The sequence below is a fragment of the Hyperoodon ampullatus genome (assembly GCF_949752795.1).
Source record: "Hyperoodon ampullatus genome assembly, chromosome: 16".
In the NCBI taxonomy this organism is placed as follows: domain Eukaryota; kingdom Metazoa; phylum Chordata; class Mammalia; order Artiodactyla; family Ziphiidae; genus Hyperoodon; species Hyperoodon ampullatus.
In genome coordinates, this window is record NC_136929.1 from 31897102 (window position 1) to 31923154 (window position 26053).

Here is a 26053-nt window from a genome sequence, read left to right on the forward strand (position 1 = left end):
GGTGCCAGTCCAGCTCCCACGACAGGCACAGACTCTTTAACTCCCCGCTTCCGCGCTTAAGCCAACCAGAGCACGGGCCTTGGGCGCGACTGGCCAATCGCGTCTCACCGCTGTCCGCGAACCAGCCAATCGCACCGAGGCCGCGTAGTAAATTCGAATGACAACTCCTCGCTTCGCATTCCTCCCGGAGTAACCAGGCTCCAAATTCAAATCAACGCAGCCTCACGCTGGCGAGGAGCGCCAGGGGCGGAGCCTGCCCGGCGTGAGCTGGGGACGCGCAGTGTGATTGCCCAGGAGAAAGGAAGGCGCTCGACTTCCGGGTCAGGCCCTTCGCTCGCCCCGCTCTCGGCCTCCGCCATGGCGAGTAGCGGCGGCGCCGGGGCGGCGGCGAATCTGAATGCGGTGAGGGAGACCATGGACGGTGAGTGCCCGTGTCGCCCCCTTTACCTTGCCTCGGTTCCCCAGAGCCCAGGCCCTCGGGCGGGGGTGGGCCCACAAGGACTTCTGATCCACCTCTTGCTTAGATCGGCATCTTTGGTAATCCTCCCAAGGGACCCGCCAGGGTCGCAGGGCTGATGGCCCCATCTTTGAGAGTCGTCTCTTCGCTCCTGAGTAGTTTGTCGCGAGTACGGCGTTGCGTACCCGCGTCAGCCCCGCGAGCGCTCCGTCCCTCCCGCGGCAAACCCCGCGCGCCGCGCACATCCCGCGCCCTCTCCCCGCTGTACGCCCACCTCCCCGCGTCCTTCCTCCAGCGCGCTCATTCCACGCCCCCTTCCCGCGCAGGGTCCCCGCGTCCCTCCTTTGGTACCGGCCTCGCGCTCCCCGCCACCCCGCGCCGCAGCCAGTGCCCTGGGCGCCTCGAAAGCGCCCCAGACTGCAGGACCTTTGCGGACAGTGGCCTCTAGTGTTTGGTCACCGCCACGGCCTTTGTCTCTTGCACTTCAGCAGACGCGTTTTAAATACCCGGTGGAGGAGCAAGTTGTTCCTTCATCAAAATTGCCCCAGTTGAGTCTTGGAGCAGGTGATGCCGGTGTCCGGGGGGCTGTGGGCGTATTTATCCGTTTCGGAGCTTGGAGCACGCGGATAAAGCGTACCCTCAAGTAGTAGAGGAAAAAAAGCGTCTTGGAGTTATCCTCTCTCTTTCTCTCTTATGCCGGCCCTGCCACTTTATACGCCTGGTGGTGGGCTTGGACAAGCTACTTAAACGCCTTTGAGCCCGCTTCTTTTTATTCTGTAAAACACGTTTACTACCTCCCAGGGTTGTAAATATTTAAATAAGATAATCAGCTAAAAACATCTCGAAGGTGACCATTAAAAGATACTTCTTGTATTATGTTTGTGTATAAGACGTCATCCCACTTGCAGACGCTTTTGTTGTCCCCATTTTATTTGCATCCACCTGTATATGAGTGTTTGATAGATGGTAAACATTGGTGTTTGCACTTTCCAGGGGATACCCACATCGGCCTCTATCTCTGTCAAAACATGGAATTCTCACTAAGCAGTGTCAGCCTTCATGTCGTGTCTTTGTCTCCACCGTAGGCTCCACTTCCTTTTAGAGCCCCTCCTGATGGCTTTTAATTAATTTATTTTTGGCTGTGTTCGGTCTTTCGTTGCAGCGCCCGGGCTTCTCTAGCTGTGGTTCACGGGCTCCAGAGCGCGCAGGTTCAGTAGTTGCCCTGCAGCATGTGGGATGTTAGTTCCCCAACCAGGGATCAAACCTGCGTTCCCTGCATTGCAAGACGGATCCTTAACCACTGGACCACCAGGGAAGTCCCCTTATGGGGACTTCTGATAAAGCTTCTGGCTTTTTCTGCCCTGGAAAAAAAGCCTTTTCAAAGAATTATTTTTATTATTAGAGCCTTTGCATCTAATATTTTACTTACCAAGTATCTGCTTTGCCCTTTTTATGAAAAATAGAATTTTGTTAATACCATATTCAGCCTGTTTTCCCATCCTTCTAGATGTATCACAGCTTATTAGTTTTATTTTGTAAGTGGATATATGTACATAGAAACTATACGTGTACAACATTATTGTCTTTTATCTTTGCTTGGAAGCCAGTGTGGTTTCTGAACAGGAAGGAGCATGTATGGCCGGATTTCTAGTCAGTTTTCTTATGTTAGCTGTGCATAGGTTCCTTAATTATATGGCCACAGGATTCCATTTGAATAGAAAACTCTCATTTTCTCTCTGGTGGAACTCCTGTTACAGAAATGAGAACTGATCATTTGTATTGGTTACATCATCAAGATTTTCACTGAGAGAACTTTGTGTAAAATGAAGATTATAGAGAGTGTAAGAACGTGAAAAAGTAAAGAAAGACCAGGTTTTTTTTTTTTTTTTAAACCAACATTGACGGAGAGAATGTGAATTAAAGAACACTGCTCCTCTACATGCACTTTGCCCACAAACCAGAAGGTAAAAAAGAAAGGCCCCAGGTTGGCAGTGGCTCTCATCTGTTAAATGTGGCAGTTAGATCCTGTCGTGTCCATTGGAACTCCAGACTTACAGAAAATCACTGCTATCAATGCCATAATTGGGCCCAAAACAATCATTCACATAAAAATGTGAAGTTTAATTATTGCAAAGTTAATGAAAATATTTTCCATGCTGCCTGTAACGATTGAGGCACAGTGGGAAACATAGTGCACATGCTATCAATAATTGACCATACACTGAACTGAAAAAATCCTAAATGCAGTCATTTCATAAACCCACCTTCCTCCACGCTCGTTCTCAGAAATAGAGCTTTAAATTGCCCAATGGACTGGGCTGACCTACTCAAAAACCATTATTATTTGAAATTCTGTTAATGTGGGGTTTCCCTGTATTCAGATCTATCTGTGAGAGCCAGTCTGAAGTGTTCAAAACTTTTTGGGTCTGACTGCCCTCCTTCAAGATCTAGTATATTTCTCCTCATCCTCTTCTACCTGCTTCCCATCAGTATTAGAGTCAGCTAAGTGATTTAATATTTTAATTGATGTCAGATGATTTGCAGTGGTTGTAGAATTCAGCTATGAATATTTGTAATTTTATTGTGAAATGAAAGGATTTTGATAAAGGTACTTTAGACAGGAAAGCGGTGGACTTTATTTATCTGCACAGATCACTCTGAAAGGAAACTGATTGATCCTGGCCCTGATTTAGTATAGGGTCTATTGCATAAGGGCCTCCACTCTCTCTTAGATCCTCAACATTCTCTTCCTGCATTTCCTTTTTAAAATATCAGCCTCTTTCAATTACCTTTCTCCCTCCTCCAATGTACTTAATTGCTCCTTTTGCTTTTCAACGTTTTGAAATTTTAGATACTCTTTGTTGATAGCTTCATACTTTAATTCTTATTTTCTTAAAGTTCTAGAGTTTTCCTTATGCCTCTAATTTTTTACTACTAGTAATTACGTTTTTTGGCAACTGTGATTCAAATGTACCTCTTCCCTGCTAGAGGCTTCGATGTAATACAATTGTTCCTCAGTATTTGCAGGGGAATTTGTTCCAGGACCCCACCCACACACCTAATACCATAATCTGTGGATGCTCAAGTCCATCATATAAAATGGCAGAATATTTGCATATAACCTCTGTACATCCTCTTGTATACTTTAAATCCTCTCTCAGTTATTTATAATTCCTAATAAATGTGAATGCTATGAAAACAGTTGCCTGCACATTCATGGCAAATTCAAGGTTTGCTTTTGGGAACTTTCTGGAATATTTTTCCCCAAATATTTTCAATCCACAGTTGCTTGAATGCAGTGTGGAACCCATGGATACGGAAGGCCATCTGTTCTACTTTATGTATCAGATAGTAAACTAGCAAAAGGAGTGAAGAGAGTCCACGGTGTACAGGGCAGTGTCAGTGAAGCAAACGTATAGCTCATGCTTCCACCATCAATCCCGTTGCTCATGTGAGACCTCCCCTTCCTCCTCCTCCTCTTCACTAATCTTTTTCAATTCTTCACTCATCTTAGATTTGACCACTTGTCTTAAACTCTCCCGTCCATGCCGCCCACCAGTCTTTTCTCCATAATTGCAATAACTTAGCTGGACTCCCTCTCCACACGTGTTCTACCGCCTTCCAGGATCCATTCTATGTTTTGTAGCCAAAATCTTTAAAAAATGAAAATCTGATCTTGTCACACTCCTGTTTTATATCTTCTAATAGCCTCCCAAAGTTCTCAAATCTTTAATAGGGCCTTAGTGGATTTTCATGTCTGCCTCATCTCATATTTTACACGTATTCAGCCCCCTTAATTACACAGTCTTCACATGAGGCTTTCAATCTGTGAATTTACCAAAGTCTCCCCAGCGTAAGACCTCATGCACAATCTGTTTTCTTGGCTCCCAGTCTTTGCCCTTCCTCCTGCCTCTGCATTAGTCAGGTTGATTTCTAGTCACCCTCGAAGTCTAAGCTTAATTGTCACTTCTTCAGACAAGTCTTTCCTAAGTTGTGTCCTTCACAGCTAAGTAAGATGCCTTGTAATTTGTTTTGGAAGTATGCTATCCTTTTCCGTCATTTTACTTATCATAACTGGAATCAGTGGTTGTTTTAACATATGTCTCTTTTAGACTGTACTGTCCATGAGGACTGGGACCATATCTGTCTTGTCCACAACTACATTTCCAGCAGTAGCATAGTAGGCACAAAATACATACAGGTGCCAGTTATACAGTAGACACTACAGAAATATTTATTGACTGATGGCAGACAGTGTGTGAAGTCAGAACATAATGATCAAAGCGACTTTTAAAAGAAAGCTTAACGGAAGAAATACTAGTACTGAGATGGCCCTGAAAGACAACGTGGAGTTGTATGCAGGGAAGAGAAAAGCATGAACAAAGGCATGAAGTCAGGAGTAATAAAAATATAAATAAAGTATAAAATATTTATAAAAACATAAATAAAACTATAGCATTTATAGATGAGGGTCTACCATGAGGAGAAAACTGGAGAGAGAGGAGAATTTGAGAGAGAACTGGAGAGATGATGACACAGTTGGAATAGGGTCAGAATGTGGGTTGTAGTTGTCTGTTGCCCTGTAACAAACCACCCCAAACTTGGGGGCCTAAAACCACAACAGTTACTTTTCTCTCACAGTCCTGGGTGTTGCCCAAACTCATCTAGATCAGGGGTCCCCAACCCCCGGGCCGTGGACCGCTACCCGTCCGCGGCCTGTTAGGAACCGGGCCGCACAGCGGCAGGCGAGCAAGTGAAGCTCCACCTGCCGCTCCCCATTGCTCGCTTTAACGCCTGACCATCCCGCCACCCCCCAGTGGAAAAATCGTCTTCCACAAAACCGGCCCCTGGTTCCAAAAAGGTTGGGGACCGCTGCTCTAGGTAGTTCTCCCCGAGAGTGTCTTGTACATTGCCATCAGACAGTGCTGAGTCTGGAGTCATCTCAGAGCTTACTCACATACCTGCTGGTCGATGCTCGTGTTAGCTGGGCCCTCAGCAGGGGTTGCTGCCTGGAACACGTGGGTTTCTTCACACTTGGAGGCTGGGTCCAAGGAGGAGCGTCTCAAGAGAGAGCCTGGAGACAGCTCTGTTGCCTTTTTAACCCAGCCTCCGGAGTCGTGCAGTGTCACTCTAGGGAATGCCGTCTTCCATGAGCCCTGAGCTCTGTTTGCCGAGAATGCAAGGCCCTGACTGCTCTTTCCTCCTGCTGTTTCTCCGGTTGTGGTGACAGTGAGTAGCCATGAGGGATGAAGTAACGTCTACCTCCAGATAAGAAGCAGACTTGCTGCGGGCTGATTGTAAAAGTTGGGATTCCCCAAGCTCAGTGTTCTTCAGCTGTGAATGTGGTCTGTCAGTAATAATGTATTCCCTCACAAGGTCAGAGGAGAAAAGCTGCCTGGTCATTTCAGTGTTTGATGAAAAGTTATCAATAAGACTCAAATTTTTTTTTTCTGATTTCAAAGTCTTAGCCAAAGAAAACTGTACATTTTTAACATGCTGAAGTATAGCTGCACGAAACCAGCACCATCCTTAACATTAATGTTACGTGCATTTTAAATAAAATTGAAAATACCTGCTTTCAGTACCTTTTTAAAATATTGATATGAAAGATTTGCAAATAGCACAGGATAGGGGAAAAAAGACTATCAAAAAGGACATGAGGGGCTTCCCTGGTGGCGCAGTGGTTGAGAGTGCCTGCCGATGCAGGGGACATGGGTTTGTGCCCCGGCCCGGGAGGATCCCACATGCCATGGAGCGGCTGGGCCCGTGAGCCATGGCCGCTGAGCCTGCACGTCCGGAGCCTGTGCTCCACAACGGGAGACGCCACAACAGTGAGAGGCCCACGTACTGCAAAAAAAAAAGGACATGAAACTGTTATTTGTAGGTCAAATGATTATCTGAGTAGCAAACAAAAGAGAATCAACAGAAAAACTGTTAGAAGCTTCAGTAGATTTGTTAAGGTGGCTGGCTACAAAATAAAAATAAGTAATGTCCTAGAGTATTGGCACTAACCACTCAGAATATGCACGAGTGAGGTGGAAATCCATTTATGGAAACAATCCAAACAAAAAGTTAAAGAAATTGATCATTCACTATCAAAATCAATGATGATTGAGCACTTGCTGCAACTTCCTGCTCCAAGCATATAAAAATGACAGGAAATAACATTGAAATACAATGGTCAGCATAACCATGTTCAAAAACTAGAAAAGGAAGTCTCCACTGATTAGAAAGAGAGAGGTTCCCCCCAAAGAACGGCGCAGATGGGAACCATAGCAGGGGGTTGGGAATGAAACCTGGGGAAGGATGCCGCCCTGCCTGAGTGAAGCCGGGGGCCCAAATTGTGCCATCTGCCAGGCCAGGGATTGAGAAGCATCATCCATGTTATCTTATGGGGCTGGAGTCAGGATGCTTCCAGAGGGCTGAAGCCAGTGTGAGACCACCCATCCAAGAACATCCAAGGATGTCCAAGAAAAACCTCCTGTGGAAGATGAGCTTTCCGCCAAAAGTCACAGAGCACCTAAGGTAGATGAAAAACATAAATAAACAACTAACATGAAAATGAAAAAAAAGGGAGAGAGAAAGTAACAGCTGACCCTTTTATTGAGCACTGTCATATGCCAAACACCATTCTAAGTGCGACCTTCAATCCTCACCACCATCCTATAAGTAAGTACTATTGTTATCCCCATTTTCTAGAATAATGAAAGAAAGGCACAGAGCCTAGTAAGTAATGAAAGTGGAAAATGAACCCAGGTCGTCTGCCTCTGGAGAGCACACTCTTAACCACTCTCTTTTGCTGCTTGTTTATATGTGAAGCAGAAAACAGAAATCTTAAAAATGGCTAAAGATAAGAACGTATAGCCTCCAGTAGGTAAAGGCAGAAACAACAGCCACAAAATAAGGAGTGGTTATAAATAAGCGTTTAGCTGTGAAACCAGAACATGTGATTATGGGGGGAAATTAGAAATCTTAAAATAGATTTATTGAAATAAATTCAGCAGATAACATGAATACAACTGAAAAGCAAAGTATGTTGGAATATCAAAACTGAAGAAATGGGCTTCCCTGGTGGCGCAGTGGTTGAGAGTCCGCCTGCTGATGCAGGGGACACGAGTTCGTGCCCTGGTCCGGGGGGATCCCACATGTCGTGGAGCCCTGGGCCCGTGAGCCATGGCCGCTGAGTCTGTGCGTCCGGAGCCTGTGCTCCGCAACGGGGGAGGTCACAGCGGTGAGAGGCCCACGTACTGCAAAAAAAAATAAATAAAAACTGAAGAAATGAAAACAGCGCTGTCAGCTTCCAGCCAAGATAGAGTAACAGGGACTGGATTTACCTTCCCACCTGAAACAACCAACAGAATCCAGGCAAAACATGCAGAACAATGGTTTTCAAGACATTGGACATCAGGCAAGGAAGGACCGTGATTCCTGAGAGGCAGAAAACAAACGAAGTGAGCCAGATAGCTGCCCCAGCTTCCTACCTTCAGAGTTTCCAGGCCACACTGCAGTGGGGGGGAGGGGAGTAACTCAGGCAGAACCCAGGGGGCACCCTGAGTTGAGCAGCAGCTTAGGGTCCAGGGAGACCAAGGCAGGTAGAGTTTTCAGGACAGAGTACCTGAGAGGAAAGAGCCTGCGCCCAGAGAGAATTCTGGAGATCCGCAGAGGGGTCTCCCTCAAGTGTTCAGCATAACATTGATCGCATGTGCAAGGAAAGTACCCAGAAAGCTGGGGAAAGAGCCATTTGAAAGGATTAAAGGAAACAGTACATTATGCTCACACAGAACTGGCAATAGAGCCTGTGTCTGCCAGCCAGAGTGGAAAACTTCATAATTCACAAGACATTGTGTGGTATTAATTAGCCCTATGCTAAATGGGACTCTGGTCCTGACTAATGAATCTTAGAAGATCCCAAAGGATCAAACTGCTTATAACCGTATCTCATTACAAAGCTTGAGAATATGTATAGAAATACAGAAATATCCAGCACCCAATAAGGTAATATTCACAATGTCCGGCATCCAGTCAAAAATTATTAGGTGTGCAAAACAGAAGGATATGACCCATGATGAGGAGGAAATTTTAATCTGTTGAAACAGACCCACAGTTGACACTGATGTTAGGGTTAGCAGATGAAGACATTAGAACGGTACTCCATGTGTTCAAAAAGTTAAGTAGAGGAATGGAAGATAAAGGCTTTTTAAAAGACTCAAATTGAACTAGAGATGAAAATGAATGTAAGGTATGAAAAAGTGGGAAATGGCCCATATCATGAACATCATGAATATTGTAAAAGTTTTCAGAAGGACTTAGACTTAAGTTAATGGATGGCTTAATATTGTTAACTTGTTCATTCATCCCAAAATAATGTGGTGTTTTCATACAATTCAAATCAGAATCCAAATGGTATGTTACTGACTGAGCAGTTCCACTTCTAGGAATTTATTCTGATAAAATTAAGTTACTATGTGCAGATACTTATTACAATATTATTTTAATGGGGGAAACATGAGACCCATCTAACAAAATAGCAGAGTGGTTAAGTAATGTATAATGTTTCCATAAAGTGGAATGTAACATGACTAATTAAATTACATTGTAAAAGAATACTAAAAAGTGAACAAATGTTCAAAATAGTCTTGATTATGATATATGAATTTTAGATAGATACTAAATGAGTGGTAGAATGTAAACCAAGATGTAGAAAGCAGTTTTGTGGAGGGAGGATGTAAATTTATTTTTAAGTTTCTAGAGCTATAGGTAAGGGGAAGACAGTATTACATGCCAGTTTCCAAATCTAGGGATGCTATGCTAGTTCTCTTGTATTATGCAGTATTACATGAGTTAAAAACAAGCATTAATGTGCATGTTTTAAAATGTTATAAGATTTTGTTTTTAAAAGTTTCTGTCTTTTTACAGTTCTGCTTGAGATTTCAAGAATTTTGAATACTGGATTAGATATGGAAACTCTGTCTATATGTGTACGGCTCTGTGAACAAGGAATTAACCCAGAAGCTTTATCATCCGTTATTAAGGAACTTCGCAAGGCCGCTGAAGCATTAAAGGTAGAGATTTGTATATTAACTCTCTAAGTAAAGATGCTTTTGTTTAGAAAATGATTAATGATGAAGTTATGTGAAAGATTCTAAACGTGATTCAGCTAGCATCTATCATCATCAGGAGAAATTCTGACGGCCAGGGGCTTTGTAGCGTATGTTCAGATCACAAAATTTGCTGCTATCTGGACCATGTTGCATTTTCTTAGAAGTTTCCAGTTGTGTTTAGAATTCTCCTTGTATTGTGGGTAATAGTGTGTCTGCCCCCAAAAAGATATGCTTAAGTCCACCACCTGTGACTATGACCTTATTTGGAAACAGTGTATCTGTAGCTATAATCAGATTGAGATGAGATCGTAATGGATTAAAGACCAGTGTTCTTATAAAGACAAGGGAAATTTGGACACATATATACAAAGCGCACACCATGTGAAGACACAGACACAGGGGAGAATGCCAGGTGATAACAGAGGCAGAGATTGGAGTGATGGCGTCTACAAGCCAAAGGAGGCCAAGGATTGTTGGCAGCCACCTGAAGCTTAGAGGCAAGGAAGGGTGCTCTGCTAGAGCCTTCAGAGAGAGAATGGCCGTGCTGACACCTTGATTTTGGACTTCTGCCTCCAGAACTATGAGAGAATACTTTTCTGTTGTTTTAAGCCACCCAGTTGGTGGTACTTTGTTACGGCAGCCCTAAAAATCTAATACAGATTCACTACTGGGGAGTGGGGTGCTGCTGTAAGAAATAGCTAAAAATGTGGAAGTGGCTTTGGAATTGGGTAATGGATAGGGATTGGCAAGTTTTAAGATGCATGATAGAAAAAGCCTAGATTGCCTTGAAGACCCTGTTGTAGGTGACTGTAGGTGTTATAGGTGGTTCTGGTGAGAGCTCAGAAAGCAGAGAGAAGAACTTCAGTCATTCAGAGAATACATACATCACTATGAACAGAATCTTGCTAGAATATGAACATGAAAGGTGCTTCTGGTGAGGTCTCAGATGGAAATGAGGAACATTAGTTATTGGACACTGGAGGGGAAGGCCATCCTCGGTATAAAGAGCACTTGGCTGAATTATATTCTGTTGTTGAAAGGAAAACAAAACTTGTAAGCAATGACTTGGATGTTTGCTGAGGAAATTTCCAAAGTGTGGAAAGTGCAGCCGTATTCCTCCTTGCTGCTTACAGTAAAATGTAGGATAAATGAGAAATTGAGGAAGGAACTGATAAGCAAAAAGGAACCGGCACTTGCTTTGGGAAGTTCTCAGCTTACCCAGGTAGCATGCTCTGGACAGAAGGCCGAGAGTATGGCTGGACAACATTTGGTGAAGAGATTAGGTTGTGTGACTCAGATGTCCACCATCCACCATCTCAGCACGAGATGTCCATTCAGTCCACCATCTCAGCACAAAACCATGCCAGCTTGGACTGAAAGGAGCCAGTACAGAATGAAATGAAGGAAAGCTGCCAGACTTCTGGGATTGCACAGGCAGGAAACTGGCTTCTGGAGCTACCTGGCTGTGAATGTATGCTCATCCTTCAAGAAGAGGGGAGAGTGGCTCAGAGGCCAGGAACTGCTGAGGCCTGTGGGCTGGACTGCCAACATGGACCCAGAGGACCACTGTTTTTCAAATTCACATTCACCACCTTTTTTTTACTTTTTTTTTTTTTTGGAGTACGCGGGCCTCTCACTGTTGTGGCCTCTCGCATTGCGGAGCACAGGCTCCGGACACGCAGGCTCAGCGGCCATGGCTCACGGGCCCAGCCGCTCTGCAGCATGTGGGCTCTTCCCAGACCGGGGCACGAACCCGTGTCCCCTGCATCGGCAGGCAGACTCTCAACCACTGCGCCACCAGGAAAGCCCCACATTCCCCACCTTTTAATTGCTGAGACTGGAAACAGGAAAAGCATTGTGTTCCCTCTCTTGCTTGCACACACTCTGATTTTAAAATCTCACGATTTTTATTTCCGTGTTTATGTAGCACTCACTAACCATGAATACTGAAACTTCAAGTCAGTCCCTCTTAAACCTTGTCCAAGGACAAAATGGCTTCTCTCTACCCTTCCTTCTTTCCTTTGAGGATGTAGGCGTATAAAACCTGTAGCTTACCCATCTTAGATTAAGTTACTCTCCAATAAGTTCCAATAATTTGGGTCATTGGTTTTGTGCTTTTAAAAACTTTTTCAGTATTAAATCTAGCACAAAAAGGTAAACAAGACACATTTACAGAGCAAAAATTTATCATAAAGAGAATACTTATGCAATTCTCATTGCCAGCACCCTAGAAGTTCCCTTATGCTCCCCCATCACTAACCTCTCTTTCCCACTACCCACTCCAGTAACTACTGTCCTGATTTTTATGGCAGATACTTTCTTTTAACAATTTTACTGACTAAGCATGGATCTCTAAACACCAGTTTCATTTTGTAAAATTTTTGAACTTGATATAAATGGAATCTTGCAGCACAGTTTTTTTTTAAGTGTAAAATTTATATAGATTTTAGTGTATTCACAAAGTTGTACAGCCATCACAATTAACTGTAGAACATTTTAATCACCCCCAAAAGAAACCTTACACCCATTAGCAGTCATCTCCATTCTCCCTTTCTCTCAGCCCCTAGGAAGCATTAATCCACTTTGTCTCTATGGCTTTGTTCCACACATTTCATATAACTTGTGACCTTTTGTCTCTGGCTTCTCTCGCTTAGGATAATGTTTTCAAGATCCCTCCATGTCGTAGCATGTATCAGTACTTTATTTCTTTTTATTGTCAAATAATATTCCATTGTATGGATATACCACATTTTATCCATTCATCAGTTGATTGGCATTTGGGTCGTTCCCACTTTTTGGCTATTATGAACAACGCCAGCACAGTTTTTTTACTGGGTTATTTCGTTTGACATTATGTTTATGAGGTTCATTTCTGTTGAGTATAGCTGGAGTGCATTCCTTTTCACTGTAAGGACCATGTTTCATTGTACAAATATACTATAACTTATTTATCCTTCCTACTATGAATGGATATTAGGTTGCTTCCAGTCGGGAACCATTACAAATGTGCTGCTGTTAGCTTAGTTCTCCATGTCTCCTGATACATGTATGTGAGCATTTCTGTTGGGTGGGTATCTAGAAGTAAAATTGCTGGATCATAGCTTATGTGTATCTTCCACTTGAAGAGGTAATGTCAAACTTTACTAAAGTAGTTGTATGAATTTATATCCCCACCAGCAGCATATGAATTTTCCTTGCTTCACTTTGCTAACACTTATTATTGTGAGTCTTTTTAATTATAGTTGTTCTGGTAGGTGTTTATGAATTTGTCATTTTATTGGCATTTCTCTGAGTACCAGTGAGATTGAATGCGTTTTCACATGTTTTTTGGCCATTTTCTTTTGTGAGATATCTTTTTGTGTAGCTTGCCCATTTTTCTGGGTTGTCTGTCCTTTGTGGGTAGTCTTTCTTTAAATATTTTGGAAATATACCTTTTGTCAGATATACATGTCAGGTTTCTGATTTTTTAATCGAAAATTTTAAATAATTATAAAAACTATTCAGATTTTCTGTTTTTTAATTCACAACTGTTGCTTTCATATGACAAAAGAATAACTGAATAATACAATAAGAATAGCTAATATTTATGAGTACTTTTTCTTTAGCCAAACTCAGTGCACTAAAGGCTTTCCTTGCATTGTTTCCTCTATAATGACAACAAGGATGTGTATTACAGCTAGTAGTAGTTTACTGCTAAGGAACCTGAAGCTATGGTGACTAACTTACTTCTCTCAGGACTTACAAGTGGTTGAGTTGGGAGTTGAACTCAGACACTCTGACATGAGAGTTGTTACCTGTTAAGTTTCTCCCTACAGTAAGTTCTAAAAAATATCTGAGCCTGCTATTTAAGAAAGGATGAAAATGGTGATTAGAACTGGGTCAGTGGACTATAGCCTGGGAACATTCCCTGGCTTAGTGTTGTCTCATAAGCCTGTTGATAAAAATAAAAGGTATCATACCCTTTCATCAGTACATTTCTGAAATTCCAGTGGAAGAGGATTTATTTAATATACATCTTCCACAACTATAAGAATTTTTGTTCACCTATGCTGGAGTTTGAAAGAGAATAAGGAGGCAGCATAGGAAGAGTTTTTTTTTTTTTTTTTTAGCGGTATGCGGGCCTCTCACTGTTGTAGCCTCTCCTGTTGCAGAGTACAGGCTCTGGACACGCAGGCCCAGCGGCCATGGCTCACGGGCCCAGCCGCTCCGCGGCATGTGGGATCCTCCCGGACCAGGGCACAAACCCGCGTCCCCTGCATAGGCAGGTGGACTCTCAACCACTGCGCCACCAGGGAAGCCCAGGAAGAGATTTTTGTATGTAATGCAATTTGAATGCTACTGTTAGCCTAGCAATCAGTTCAAAAGGTAGTTCTAAGAATGTACTGCAAAAAGTGAAAACCAATGCATTATCCTGATAAAAGTTCTTTGGTATATGTGGGGGAGGAGTTGTTTGTTAATAACAGTGCAGTATTGACAGATTTATTTCCATGGTGTCTCTTTTTCCATGGTTTTATTATAATGAATCATACTTTGTTGTTCTAGGCTGCTGAAAATATGACAAGCTGACTTTCTGAAGAAATCCTGGTGAGATATGTCAAGCTCTGCAAGAGGCTTGAAGATTGCATTGTAGTTAAGAATGCAGAATGAAATCACTGCATGTAGCAATGTGGAAACATTGTCCTTTTTAAAAGAATTATAAAACCATAGCTTTATAAATCAGTGGAAAGTGGCTTACGGAGAAAACTTATCAGTTGTGTTTACACCACATCTTTTTTTTTTTTTAACAGTTCTAATGCTTTGGCACCGCTGTGTTCATATTTATGTATTCCTTATTTATAGCTCTGATAGCTTTAATTTTCTAAGCAGTCTGTCTATCAGATGTGCACATCTGCTGTGCCTGGTTGAAGTATAGTGGAACCCTTCAGTAGTAATGTTGTAGTTACGACTTGTTGACATTTCCATTATAAACTTTAATTTTGAATTGTTTATGCAAAATAACTGGATTTATGTTGTATTAGGCTGGAAGTTGACAATTTCGGCTACCAGTTGTGGATTTTGACTTAGATTCATTATGCATATCAGAATCTTGTTTTTTATAAGAGCGTGGAAAAACATTTGTTGTAAACTGCTCTTTAACAAAGAATATTTAGTTTTTTAAAACATAAAGTTTGACTGGCAGTTAATATTGTGAAGCAGATCATATTTGTATTGATTGAAAAATGAAACTTAGAAACTTAGATTTTAAAAGTACTGACAGTGCTTAGCTTACTATTATCATTTGAATCAATTAAATTTAGTGAGAATATTAATAGAGAATGTTTTTCTTTCTAATTTTTATACTCTGTAAATCACAGCCTTAAAAATAATAATGCATAATGAAACAATTCCAACATGAAAAGTCTTTTTTACTTTCGTTACATAAAAATAATTTGAGTGCTTACTTAATATACCTTGAGTGGTTATCTAGTTAATCACTAAATAGATGGTGTCACTCAACAAATAGTGTTAATTATTTTCTGAAGGAATAAAGGTTTCTAGTCATTAAACAAAAACTAAATAATCAAGTGTTCTGTATCAGGAATTCTAAATATGCCTTTCTAAGATCATTTTTATGTGTCATTATTTTTACCCTGAAAGTTTTAACTAATTGAAGTGATGGTTCAAAATAAATTTTAGAAAACTTAGGATAGCATGGATTCTGTTCCTATAACAGAATCTCAGTGGAATGTTTTTCCCAAGACTAATACAGATTTAATCTGATTTTTTAAGACTTTGTTAGCTTCCATTTAAATGATAGTATAGGGTCTTCCCTGGAAATCCGGTCCAGTGGTTAAGACTCCACCTTCCAATGTAGGGGGTGTGAGTTTGATCTCTGGTCAGGGAACTAAGATCCTGATACATGCTGTGGGGTGCAGCCAAAATTTTTTTTTAAAAATGATAGTACAAGCATATACTCTTTGGTAGCATTTTTTGTTCTTCAGGCAAACCAAAGTGATTTTAATAAGGCTTAATAATATTTAATGGCAACCTTCTGTTCTATTTTAAAAATCTAGTCTTTTGACCACTTTGACTTTTTAAATACATGACATCTTTACCAAGTGCACTGAAGGTCTATTATAGGGAGAACTGGTTGGCAGACAATAAAAGTTTTGATTGTAAGTCATTCATTTAATTAAAAAGCATTGCCAATACTGCATGTTGTTATTTATATGCAATCAGGAAAGGGACATTCTTGTCAAGTTCCAAAATTTGTATATACTTTTAGGTCATAAGAATTAATAGTTTTATTTATGACTTTGTAGATTATGTTATTTATGTGTGAAACAAAGCAGGAAAATATATTGAGAAGGAGTTATGTTTCTAGAGGACTTTCTTAATGTGTTACATTTCTTAAATGTAAACATATATTTCTAATGCGTACTTAAGTAATGTTTAAGGAAACCAAAGTAATGCATTGTTGTCCATGTTGGGAGTGTCAGAAATAAAACCATTTTGGTGGTATCGGCATGTACTTCTGATTTAAAATATGCTTCTATGAATTCAACTTGTGTTTCTATAGGTATTTGGTAAATATTTAGATGCTTGTTTGTTATGTGTGATTGAAGACTGTTTAAAGGTAGGCTTTATAATTTACAATTTAAAATTAGACTTGAGGTGGTAAAATGGAGTACTTTCCCCCTGGTCATGAAAGCATATAGCTATAACATTTCCCCAGACTTTAAAACAAAGTTGGCATTTCAAATATGTGAGATTATATTTTTCTATATTTCAAATAAGAACTTTACATAGTGGACATTATGAAATTTACATACATGTTTCAAACATGCTATATATTTTTAAACTTCTATTTAAATTAATTAAAATTAAAAGTTTAGTTTCTCACACTAACCACTTTTTTATTGTAGTACAATATACACAACATAAATTTTTCCATTTTGACCATTTTAAATTGTACAGTTCAGTGACATTAAGAGCATTCACTTTAACACCTTCCTCAACAATAGAGCCAAAATCTTTTTAGACATGGTTTAAGTGACAGTTGGGATCTCTGTTAGGAAACTTTGGGCTGAATTGTGTTTCCCCAAATCTGTACGTTGAAACCCTAACCTCCATACTTCAGAGTGTGACGTATTTGGAGGTAGGGCCTTTAAAGAGGTGATTAGGTTAAAAATAGGTCTTTAGGGTGAGAACTAATCCAAGCTGACTACAACCCTTACAAGAACAGGAAATTAGACACACAGAGAGACACAAGGGGGGAGTGCATGCACCCAGAAGAAACCATGTGAGGACACATCAAGAAGACGGCCATCTACAACCCGAGGAGAGGGGCTTCAGAAGAAAACAAGCTGCCCAGGAACCTGATCTGGGACTTCAGCCTCCAGAACTGTGAGAAAATAAATGTCTGTTGTTTAAGCCACCCAGTCTGTAGTTTGTGATGGCAACTGTAACAAACTAATAAAGGAACAAATATTTATAAAGTGCCTATTATCAACAAACCATTGTAGTCGGTCTACCCGGGATAGTAAGCAAAAGCTAATAAACAAATTGGAAAGATGAAATAGGCTTTTTTTTGTAACACAGCCTTGATGGCTGCCTTACCCCATGTTGGTGAAGAGGCACCCTGTGTTTAGTCCTACTTAAGAACTCAGCTGAAAATAGCCCAGAGACCAGCCAGCCACTTGGGAAACCTGAATCTGAAATAAGAATAATTTTGGCTGGTGATAGTTCTGAAATAATAGATTTCTTATTTTTGAGGTACAAGATCCCTGTAGTTTTGAAGACTGGCACAATTGAAGGTTACCATTTAAATTAAAAAGAATCTTTGGGAAAGTCTGCATTTTATGTGGCAGAAATGTGTATTTCACTAGTATTGAAACCTATATAAAGTAATAGAAATCGGTTGAATCACTTACATTCAAGCAGCCTGAAGAGTCTCAAGTGGATGGTATTGCTGAGAAATCAAGATGGTAACCCACTGTGGATTAGGATGTCACAGAAGAAAGCAGATTAATATAAAAGTGCTTTGATATTCACCAGTGGCAAGGGTGTTTTTACACAAACTACATTAAATGAACGGTTGGATTTTTTTACATAACAAAAATAGAAGATGAGTTTGCTTTTCTGAAGACTTAATCACTTGAATCATTGAAACATTTTTCAGTGTAAACAACAAATGTTTCTATGTCTATTTCTAAAAGCAGGTATTAAGTTATTTTTACAGAAATTGCTCTCAGAGGGAAATCACTGAGGTAACAGGAGAGAACAGGATTTATATGTTAGGGGAGAAGGCAAATAGTCTAGAAAAAGTAGATCTTGTTTGCACAGTTTTGGCGGTAAACTAGTTAGCTGGTAATCTGTCCTTGAGTAAGCTGAGTAAAGGCATCAAAACAGTTTTAGATGTTTGTGAATTCTCCAGAAAACAGTGAGCCCTTCCATCAGCACGTCCACCTTGCTGAGATCAGGTCCACACCACTTCCCTCATGAGGATGTGTTACCTGGGATACTTTAATAAGTCAAATTATACAAAATTCCATATGGAATATTAAATTTAATGAAATTTCTAACACTTGTGCAAAGAGAAAGCAAACACTAAGCAATAGAGTGTTAGAAAAGAACCTAGTGTGGTGTGTAGGTACAGAGGGGGAATCCATAGAAGTAGATTATTCTGGCTGAAATGGAAAGTTATATTTAGGGGGAGGTAGGAGAGGGCTGAAAAGACAGGATGAAGCCAGATTATCAACATCCCTGAATGAGTTCAACTTTCATTTCACAGGCATCAGAGAAAGGAAGAGATGGGGTAAACTCTGTTATGGAATTTGCTTTGCAAGTGAAGTGCAGGATGAGACCAGAAGCAGGGACTGGCTAGGAGGCTGTGACAGGAGACGGTAACGCAGGCCTAAGGTTCAAATCGGTAGATTCAAGGAGCAATAAAGAAAAACGCATGAGATTTAATGGCACGTTAGGGGGAAAATAGAAAAACTAAAGTGACTTGAGTTTTTAACCTGGGTAGCAAAGAGAATGATTTATCAGTAAATGGAAATCAAGGGAATCTAATTTTTCTGGAAAAATGCATTTTAGGAATATCATATTGAACATATATATGAAATCTCACCCTTGCCTACCTCCCGGTCCCCTTACCCAAATCTATTCCTTTTTCCTGTAGGATTTATCACTCTCTAATACAGTTTACTTAGTTGTGATATTTGCTGACTATTGTCTGTCTCCTACCTGAAGAAGCTCCACAAGGGCAGGGATTTTGGGGGGTTTTGTTCATTGGTGTGTCTCAAGCATGTTGAACTGGCATGTAATAAGTGCTCAATAAATATGTTAGCCGAAAGCATGGGTAAACTCAGCACCCAAGAAACAATATCCACCATGCAGTTGAAAAATAATAACTAACACATATTGAGAACTTGTTCCATGCAAGGCATTGTTTGGTGCTTTAAACTGAGGCACAGAGTGGTAAAGAAATGGCTTAATCACGAAAGTGGCAGAGCCAGGATTCCAACCCAGGTGAACTGACTCTAGAGCCCACACACATCATGTGCCTCTCACTTTATGTCACAATCTCATGGGGTGAAGAGGCAAGATGGGAGGGGCTGAAAGAGACTGGGAATCAGATTCCCAACCGTAGTAGCTGAAACTGGAAGCAGAAGCTGAGAATATAACAAAAGACTAATGATAGATGCTTAGCTTCTCCAGGGTGCTTTTCCTAACCAGAATGCTATTGCTGATGTTGGTGGGCTTGTGAATTTTTGTGACGTTTCTGTGGATCTATATTATTGCATTTTAATAACAGGTTAAAACCATTCATTCTCCAGAAGTACTGTACTTGGTGAGCCCAGTTTTAACAACAACAACAAAAATCTCTTGTTTTATGAAATTCACTATTGAGCTCATATACACCAGGTATTTTAAGTGTTGTAAAAAAAAAGGTGGTACATCTGACAGCCCTAAATAGCCTCAGGAATTCTACCTCTTAAGTGATAATGCTTCTTTGCCCATTAGAATAGAGCAGAATACTGGGGTATCTTGTGGGTCCCCAGGAGCTGAATGGAAATGCAGGCATGTTATATCAGAAGCAGTCCACATTTTCACCTCTAGCTACGGAAAGCAGTAGATTGCCAGATGCACACCTGAAAAGTTACATCAAAAGCCTTTGAAGAGGTGGTTCTGATAATTTTACTTTCAAGAGGTAATTTTGGAAAATTATGTCACATGTTAAATTTTTTAGACAGTCTACCTGCTCTCCTACAAGTAAAGGGTCTTTTTACTGTAACAGCTACAGCTTATACTTGAATGTGCTTATTGCTATGTGTTGAAGTATCTAAATAATGTAAATTTTATAAAAACAAATATAAAATATCTACTTCTGACTTAAGCTGAAAGTCCCAGTCTGTCAAACTAATCTAACATACCACCCACTTCAATTTCACGCCTTTTAGCACTGGAGAAAACTGAAACTATGTGACTGCTCCAGAAGGAGACAGAATTTTTGTTTTCTATCATTCTAGTTTGTATGTGTAGTCAAAAGATGTCTGAAGCCCCACCAGGAAAACAGCAGTGGAAACTGACCTGCTTGTGGGGCGATCATTGTATGTTTTAAAAGGTAATGATCCAACAAGGACCAACTGTATAGCACAGGGAACTATATTCAATATCTTGTAATAACCTATAATGGAAACGAATGTGAAAAAATATATATATGTAACTGAACCACTTTGCTGTTCCTGAAACATTGTAAATTAACTATACTTCAATTTTAAAAAAAAGGTAAATCATGTTTCAGCAATTCAGTAAAATTTATGTCATGGACATTTAATTACATCTCTCTAGGCCTCCTGAATTTCTTCAGTTGTATCATGTGAGCTTCTTCAATTGTTTCATGTGAGTTTTAGCCTAGACTCTCCAAAGCCTTGCCCCCAAAGTCTAGATTTCTTAGGGCGTCTTCATGATTTTTACCATGTGTGTATACCACTGAACTATTATTTATAACCATTTTTCTTTAAATAGGCCAGCTTAAAATAATCTAAATATGTTGATTTTTAAAATAAAAATTTGCATGACTACTAAAAAGGAAAACCAGCATCATTTGCCCTAGCTAGAAAGTAGCTATAAAAATAATTACAATGAAAAATAAACATAGACTTACATCTTAGTTAGGTATTGTCTTCAGAAGCTGTGATACTGAGACTGGCTCTTTCTGTGATAGAAAAGATGAACAACTTTTAGAGAGAGAATTGAGTTATCAAAAAGATGAAAAGAGTTGAAAAGAATGAACTTCTTCACTATGGCATTTATTGCATTTGAAATGTACTGTCCCATGTACCACCCCCTTTGACACCCATCCTGCATTTTGGAAAGCCACTACCCTAGGTAATCCCCAAGATTCATTTTGGCTCTAATCATATAGTTTAGCAGAAAGCTCAAGCTTTGGGCATGGATTCCATATGTCCTATCCAAGCCTCAATTTCTTTATCTGTAGGATGAGGATAATAATATATAGTTCACAGTGTTACAAAGATTAAGTGGAGATATGTAAAATCCATAACTTACCACCTGGCACATAGTAGAGGCTTCATAAATATTAATTTTCATTTTATATTTTACATTAATTGGACTTATCTAGCAACCTAATTTCAGGAGCTGTTACCAAGTCCTACTTGCCACACGACAGGCCAATAAATCGAGAGATGAGATATTGGGGCAAGGAATAGTGACTTTATTCAAAAAGCCAGCAGATTGAGAAGATGGTGGACTAAGGTCCTAGAGAACCATCTTACCCGAGGTAGAATTTAGGCTTCTTTTATACTCAAAGGGGAGGGGCTGTGGCTGTTTGTTGCAAACTTCTTGGTCTGAGGTCATGATGTCCCTGTACACCTCCGACAAGGCACATGTTATTCTCTTCTGCAACTTTTTATCTCTATATGAATAGAAAAGTGTTATACACTTAAAGGTCAGAGCCTTGAAAATGGACTATCCTGTATATTTCAGGCTACAGGCAACATTCATAACTCTAATCAAAAGCAATAGAATACAAAGGTTAAAGTAAAATAAACGGATCTAATATGGAGTCAGATTTGTTCCTCCGTATTACAGAGTGGTTCAATGGTTCTGATTACACAAATTCAAAATACAGGAATCAGACCTGATGTTTTCATAAACTCCTGCTTTTATATACTCTTTTTGGAAACAGACAAAACGTATTTAAACGTAAGCATATACTGTGTTTGTATAGCAAGGAAAATCAAGACATACTAGCAATAAAATCAAAAGATTAATATGTAGCTAAAATTTAGTGTAAAGCCTTGCATAGCTAATTAGTGAAAGGAGCCCGTGAGGATGAGCATGTGTTGGGAGAAGTAAGGATTATGAATAATGTTTAAATCTCTATTTTCAATATAAAAGAGCTTGTTGTTCAGTTGCTTCTGATAAGCCCAGTGGGAATATCAGTGATCTTTGTTCCTGTTGAACACTGAAAATCGTCATGTAAAATAGGAGCAACTAGCTGGCTAAACAGGAGCTTCCTTGAAAATCTACTAATAGAAAATTGTGGGAGAGAAGGGGTAGCCTGGGAGAGAGAGATCTGTAAGGTTTCATTTTAGCCCTGGATAAACACCATTCCTGCTTTTACCCATCTTTACCTAATAGAAATGTAAAGGGCCAAGTTCAGAGAGAAAGAAAGACACAAAATCATTTTGTGTGGAACAAAGAAGTGCTTCAATTTCACAGAAATGGCACTCTGTATCCTGAGCTGTTCTTACATTGAAATGCTACTGCACAAAGACCTTGGGGGCCTTGTGGTCTTAGGAAAAACGTGTGGACTTGACCTTTCAAGGTGTCAGCCACCAGCATGACTTAGAAAGGAAGAGAGCCGTTGTGATGGATTATTATGACTCCTGCACTGTCACTTTCATCAGGAGAGGTTTTGGACCGTATGTTGGGATGTAGCTGTAAATCTGGTTAACAAGGGAGCCCCTGGGGAAAATGACGTGTGGAAGAGAGAAGATGCTTTCACCCCTGGGATTTCTCAGCTCCTTTCTGTTCTCCCTTTCAGCATTTTGTGCCAAGATTTCTTGTTTTTCCTCACAAACTCAGATCGGAGCAAAGGAATCCAAACTAGGATTTACTGATAATGCATCTCCCCTTTCTGGGGAAAACCAAGTCCTAGAAGGACCATTCAACTTGAAGGAATGCAGCCAGGTAGAAGCACAGGGCAGTAGGGGAGGGGATGAGATTGGAGGGTGGAGAGTTTTCAAGGTCTTTTGAATCATTTGACTGCTGGACACAACACTACCTGAAGGCATCCAATGGAAGACCAACTCAGCATCAGCTGAAGCCCATCTCATGATCCATGAGTAATGGAAGCTAAAGATGGAGTGCTGCTCCCTCTGGCTTTGCTTGCATACCCTTGATCTCAGCTTCTCATTTCAAATGTAATTCACTTCTCCTAGGTAGCCCCCATCATTCAGCTGTCAAACATCATGTGCCATTTCTCACAATCTAGCCCCTTGGGTAGCTTCTTGACAAATAACTGAAATCTAGTCTGCATTGTACTGGAAGCAAGATAGGAAGAAAGTACTGTTAACATTATTCTTCCAGAAAAACCAGCTGGAGATGCTTTTTCATATACTATTCTAATGCACCAAGCAGACTTAACATAGTGGCTAAATTATCAAGACCCATTCCACCCCCAAATAGGGACGGTCTTTATAACACTCTTTTTTCTCTCAAAAATTATTGTTTTATTACTATTAAATATTTCAGGCATAAATATGGTCTATGATATGACAAATAATTTTTTGCCCTTTCCATAGATAAAGACAGAAATGTTAACAGCTCCCTTTTCTCCTAATTCAAGTTCTAATTTAAGATTGTCCAATGATTCAATAATCTAATCATCCTTGCATGAAATACGTTATCATAGTATCTCCAAGATTCTCACACTTCTCTCTCCATCCATATGTAGATGAACATTGATACCAGCTTGTGAAACATTAATCCCTTGTTTCCTGGGGGCCATCTCACCCTCAGTGGAATTGCTGCTCTTGGTCCTGGAATTCTAGCACCTATTACAAAACGTAACATGGAGTGAATGTTCAATAAATATTTATCAAATTAATGATTTAACAATCATACGTAGTTGTTGATGAAGTTCACATGAAATCTTCCTTCTGTGATGATTAGTATCCTTCTTTCAACATAATCCTGAAAAGCCATTGTTGACTGGTGTATGCTGTCACTGAACTCTGACATTTCTCTGTTCTTATTTTAGGTTTATGCTCCTTCTCTGTCTCAATAATTCCCTGGCTTCCTGGTCAGATGGCATAGCCATAAAACCTTGTTGAAAGTATACCTTCAACAAGTTTAGTTGATGGAAGCAACATAATTCTATTCTCTAGTTTCCCCATGAAGCAGAATGTAAGCTTTAAGAGGACAGGCATGGGGGCTTCCCTGGTGGTTCAGTGATTAAGAATCTGCCTGCCAATGCAGGGGACATGGGTTCGAGCCCTGGTCTGGGAAGACCCACATGCGCCGAGCAACTAAGTCCTTGTGCCACAACTACTGAAGCCCACATGCCACAACTACTGAAGCCCACACACCTAGAGCCCGTGATCCTCAACAAGAGAAGCCACCGCAATGAGAAGCCCACGCACCACAACAAAGAATAGCTCCCGCTCACCACAACTAGAGAAAGGCTGCACACAGCAATGAAGACCCAATACGGCCAAAAATAAGTAAATTAAAATAAATAAATTTAAAATAATAATAATAATAAATTAAATAAAAAATACCACACCCTACAACAACAGAAAACATTCTTTAAAAAAAAAAAAGGATGGACACCATGTCTAGCCTGGTGCCTGAAACATAGTAGATGCTCAATAAAAATTTTTGCAAATTTACTACTAAAGGCCTTTCTTTCTCCCTTTCTTAATGCCAGGGCAGTGTACAGAGTCTCAATCTATACATTCTGGGGAAAAGAACTAACAGTTTGGCACCTCCTACGTGTCAAAAACCAGGCTGGATGCCATACATACATTACCTTATGTCATTTTTTACAGCAACCTTGTGAAGTAGGTATTACTTCAATCACAGAGGTAAAGAAACTGAGGCTTGGAGAGGTCTGTCATCAAATAAGTATGTGCACACGAAATTCTTCTTTCTCCTAGAATATTCTTTCTCTTCCTATTACGTGATCAAATCACACCCAACCTTCAAGAACCAAGTTTAAGATGTCGAAAACACGTCCTCCATGGGGCTTTTGTGTTTCTGTCTATCTTCTGAGGAAAGACCTTGACAGCTTTTGTTATGGGCCATTTTGTCAAGGATGTTTGTACAGCAAAAAGCCTTGGAACGCAGACAGGATCTCCCTTTGGGAGAGAAAAGATTTGTTTTCTGAACAGGATAATAAGGATAATGTCTCCCTCCAGGACAAAGATTGGACAGGTTTGCTAGCCGCCTCTTCAGAGGACTGGGGTTTCCTTAGCTCAGTGTCCCTCAGCTGTGATGCAAACCCACAGAGTGTGCAGCATCCTCCTTTATTGCCCCTGTGGGCTGTGGAGGACAAAGGGGACCAATGTGGACACAAAGCTCCTGCTGCCTGCTGTTCTCAGAGCAATAGAGTCCGTTGCTTCGGAGCCAGGAGTTTTGTGGCCTCTGCCAGCATCTATGAAAATGCAGCAGACTAACTTTTCAGCTTGTAAATAGTGTAAAACCTCAAACTTTCCACAGTTCTTGACAAAGGCCTTCTTCCTTGGGGAAGTCTTATCTAACCATTACAGCTTACAGTGATATCTCCAAAACACATTTGGCAGGAAACCAACCTGCTGAGTAGTGTGTTGTGAACATTTTTTATTCTCTCACACTTGATCGTGCTCTCCTAGAGGACAGAGACAGCACTTGCACTTCTTGAGGAGTGTTTAGCATTTTTCCTGCACATAGAAATTGGCTCTCATTTCATTAATAGTAATTCATTAAAATGGACTGAATGTCTATTAAGTGTAGGACATCATGGTCAGAATATTTAGGTAATTATTTTCCTAACTGGTGCATAATCTCCTTGAAGATGGACATAGTACCGAATACTTCTTTTTTACCCACTGTAATTCTCTGTGTCTCTTGTTCTCTCATTCGACAAACATTTATTGACCATCTGCTAGGTGCAGGTGGTACGTTCGTTGCTGAGTATACAAATGAATGAGAGACTCCCTACCTTCAAGGATCTCATGGAACCAGATCATGCAGTACAAGGAGGAAGTCCAGTGAGAGAGGAAAGTACAGGTCATTATGGGAACATGGCAATGGGCTGTTTGTTGATAGCTTTTCTACCTTCCGGTATTTTCAGAAGGATATACTGCTTGAGAAATACTAAAATAAATTGTTGGAGTGTGGACTGATAATTCAAACTGAAAATCTTTATCAAATACCTGCTCTGAAACTTAAAACTTAAAATAGCTCATCTAAGATGTGGCTGGCCTACACATCTGATAAC

At 40.4% G+C, this 26053-nt stretch overlaps 1 protein-coding gene across 2 annotated transcripts; it reads left to right on the forward strand.

Annotated features, from left to right (window-relative positions):
• The first annotated feature begins 316 nt into the window (after positions 1-316).
• On the forward strand, positions 317-17036 carry MZT1 (mitotic spindle organizing protein 1). Of its 2 annotated transcripts, none has more exons than XM_079721851.1 (4): positions 317-421; positions 9374-9519; positions 14101-14142; positions 16779-17036. In XM_079721851.1, exons 1-3 carry the CDS (start codon positions 358-360, stop codon positions 14122-14124), a joined length of 234 nt encoding a protein of 77 aa, XP_079577977.1. In that variant the 5' UTR covers positions 317-357; the 3' UTR covers positions 14125-14142; positions 16779-17036. The 2 variants fall into 2 exon arrangements, with proteins under 2 accessions (XP_079577977.1, XP_079577978.1); XM_079721852.1 differs by having other exon boundaries at positions 16784-17036.
• The last annotated feature ends 9017 nt before the right edge of the window (positions 17037-26053 follow it).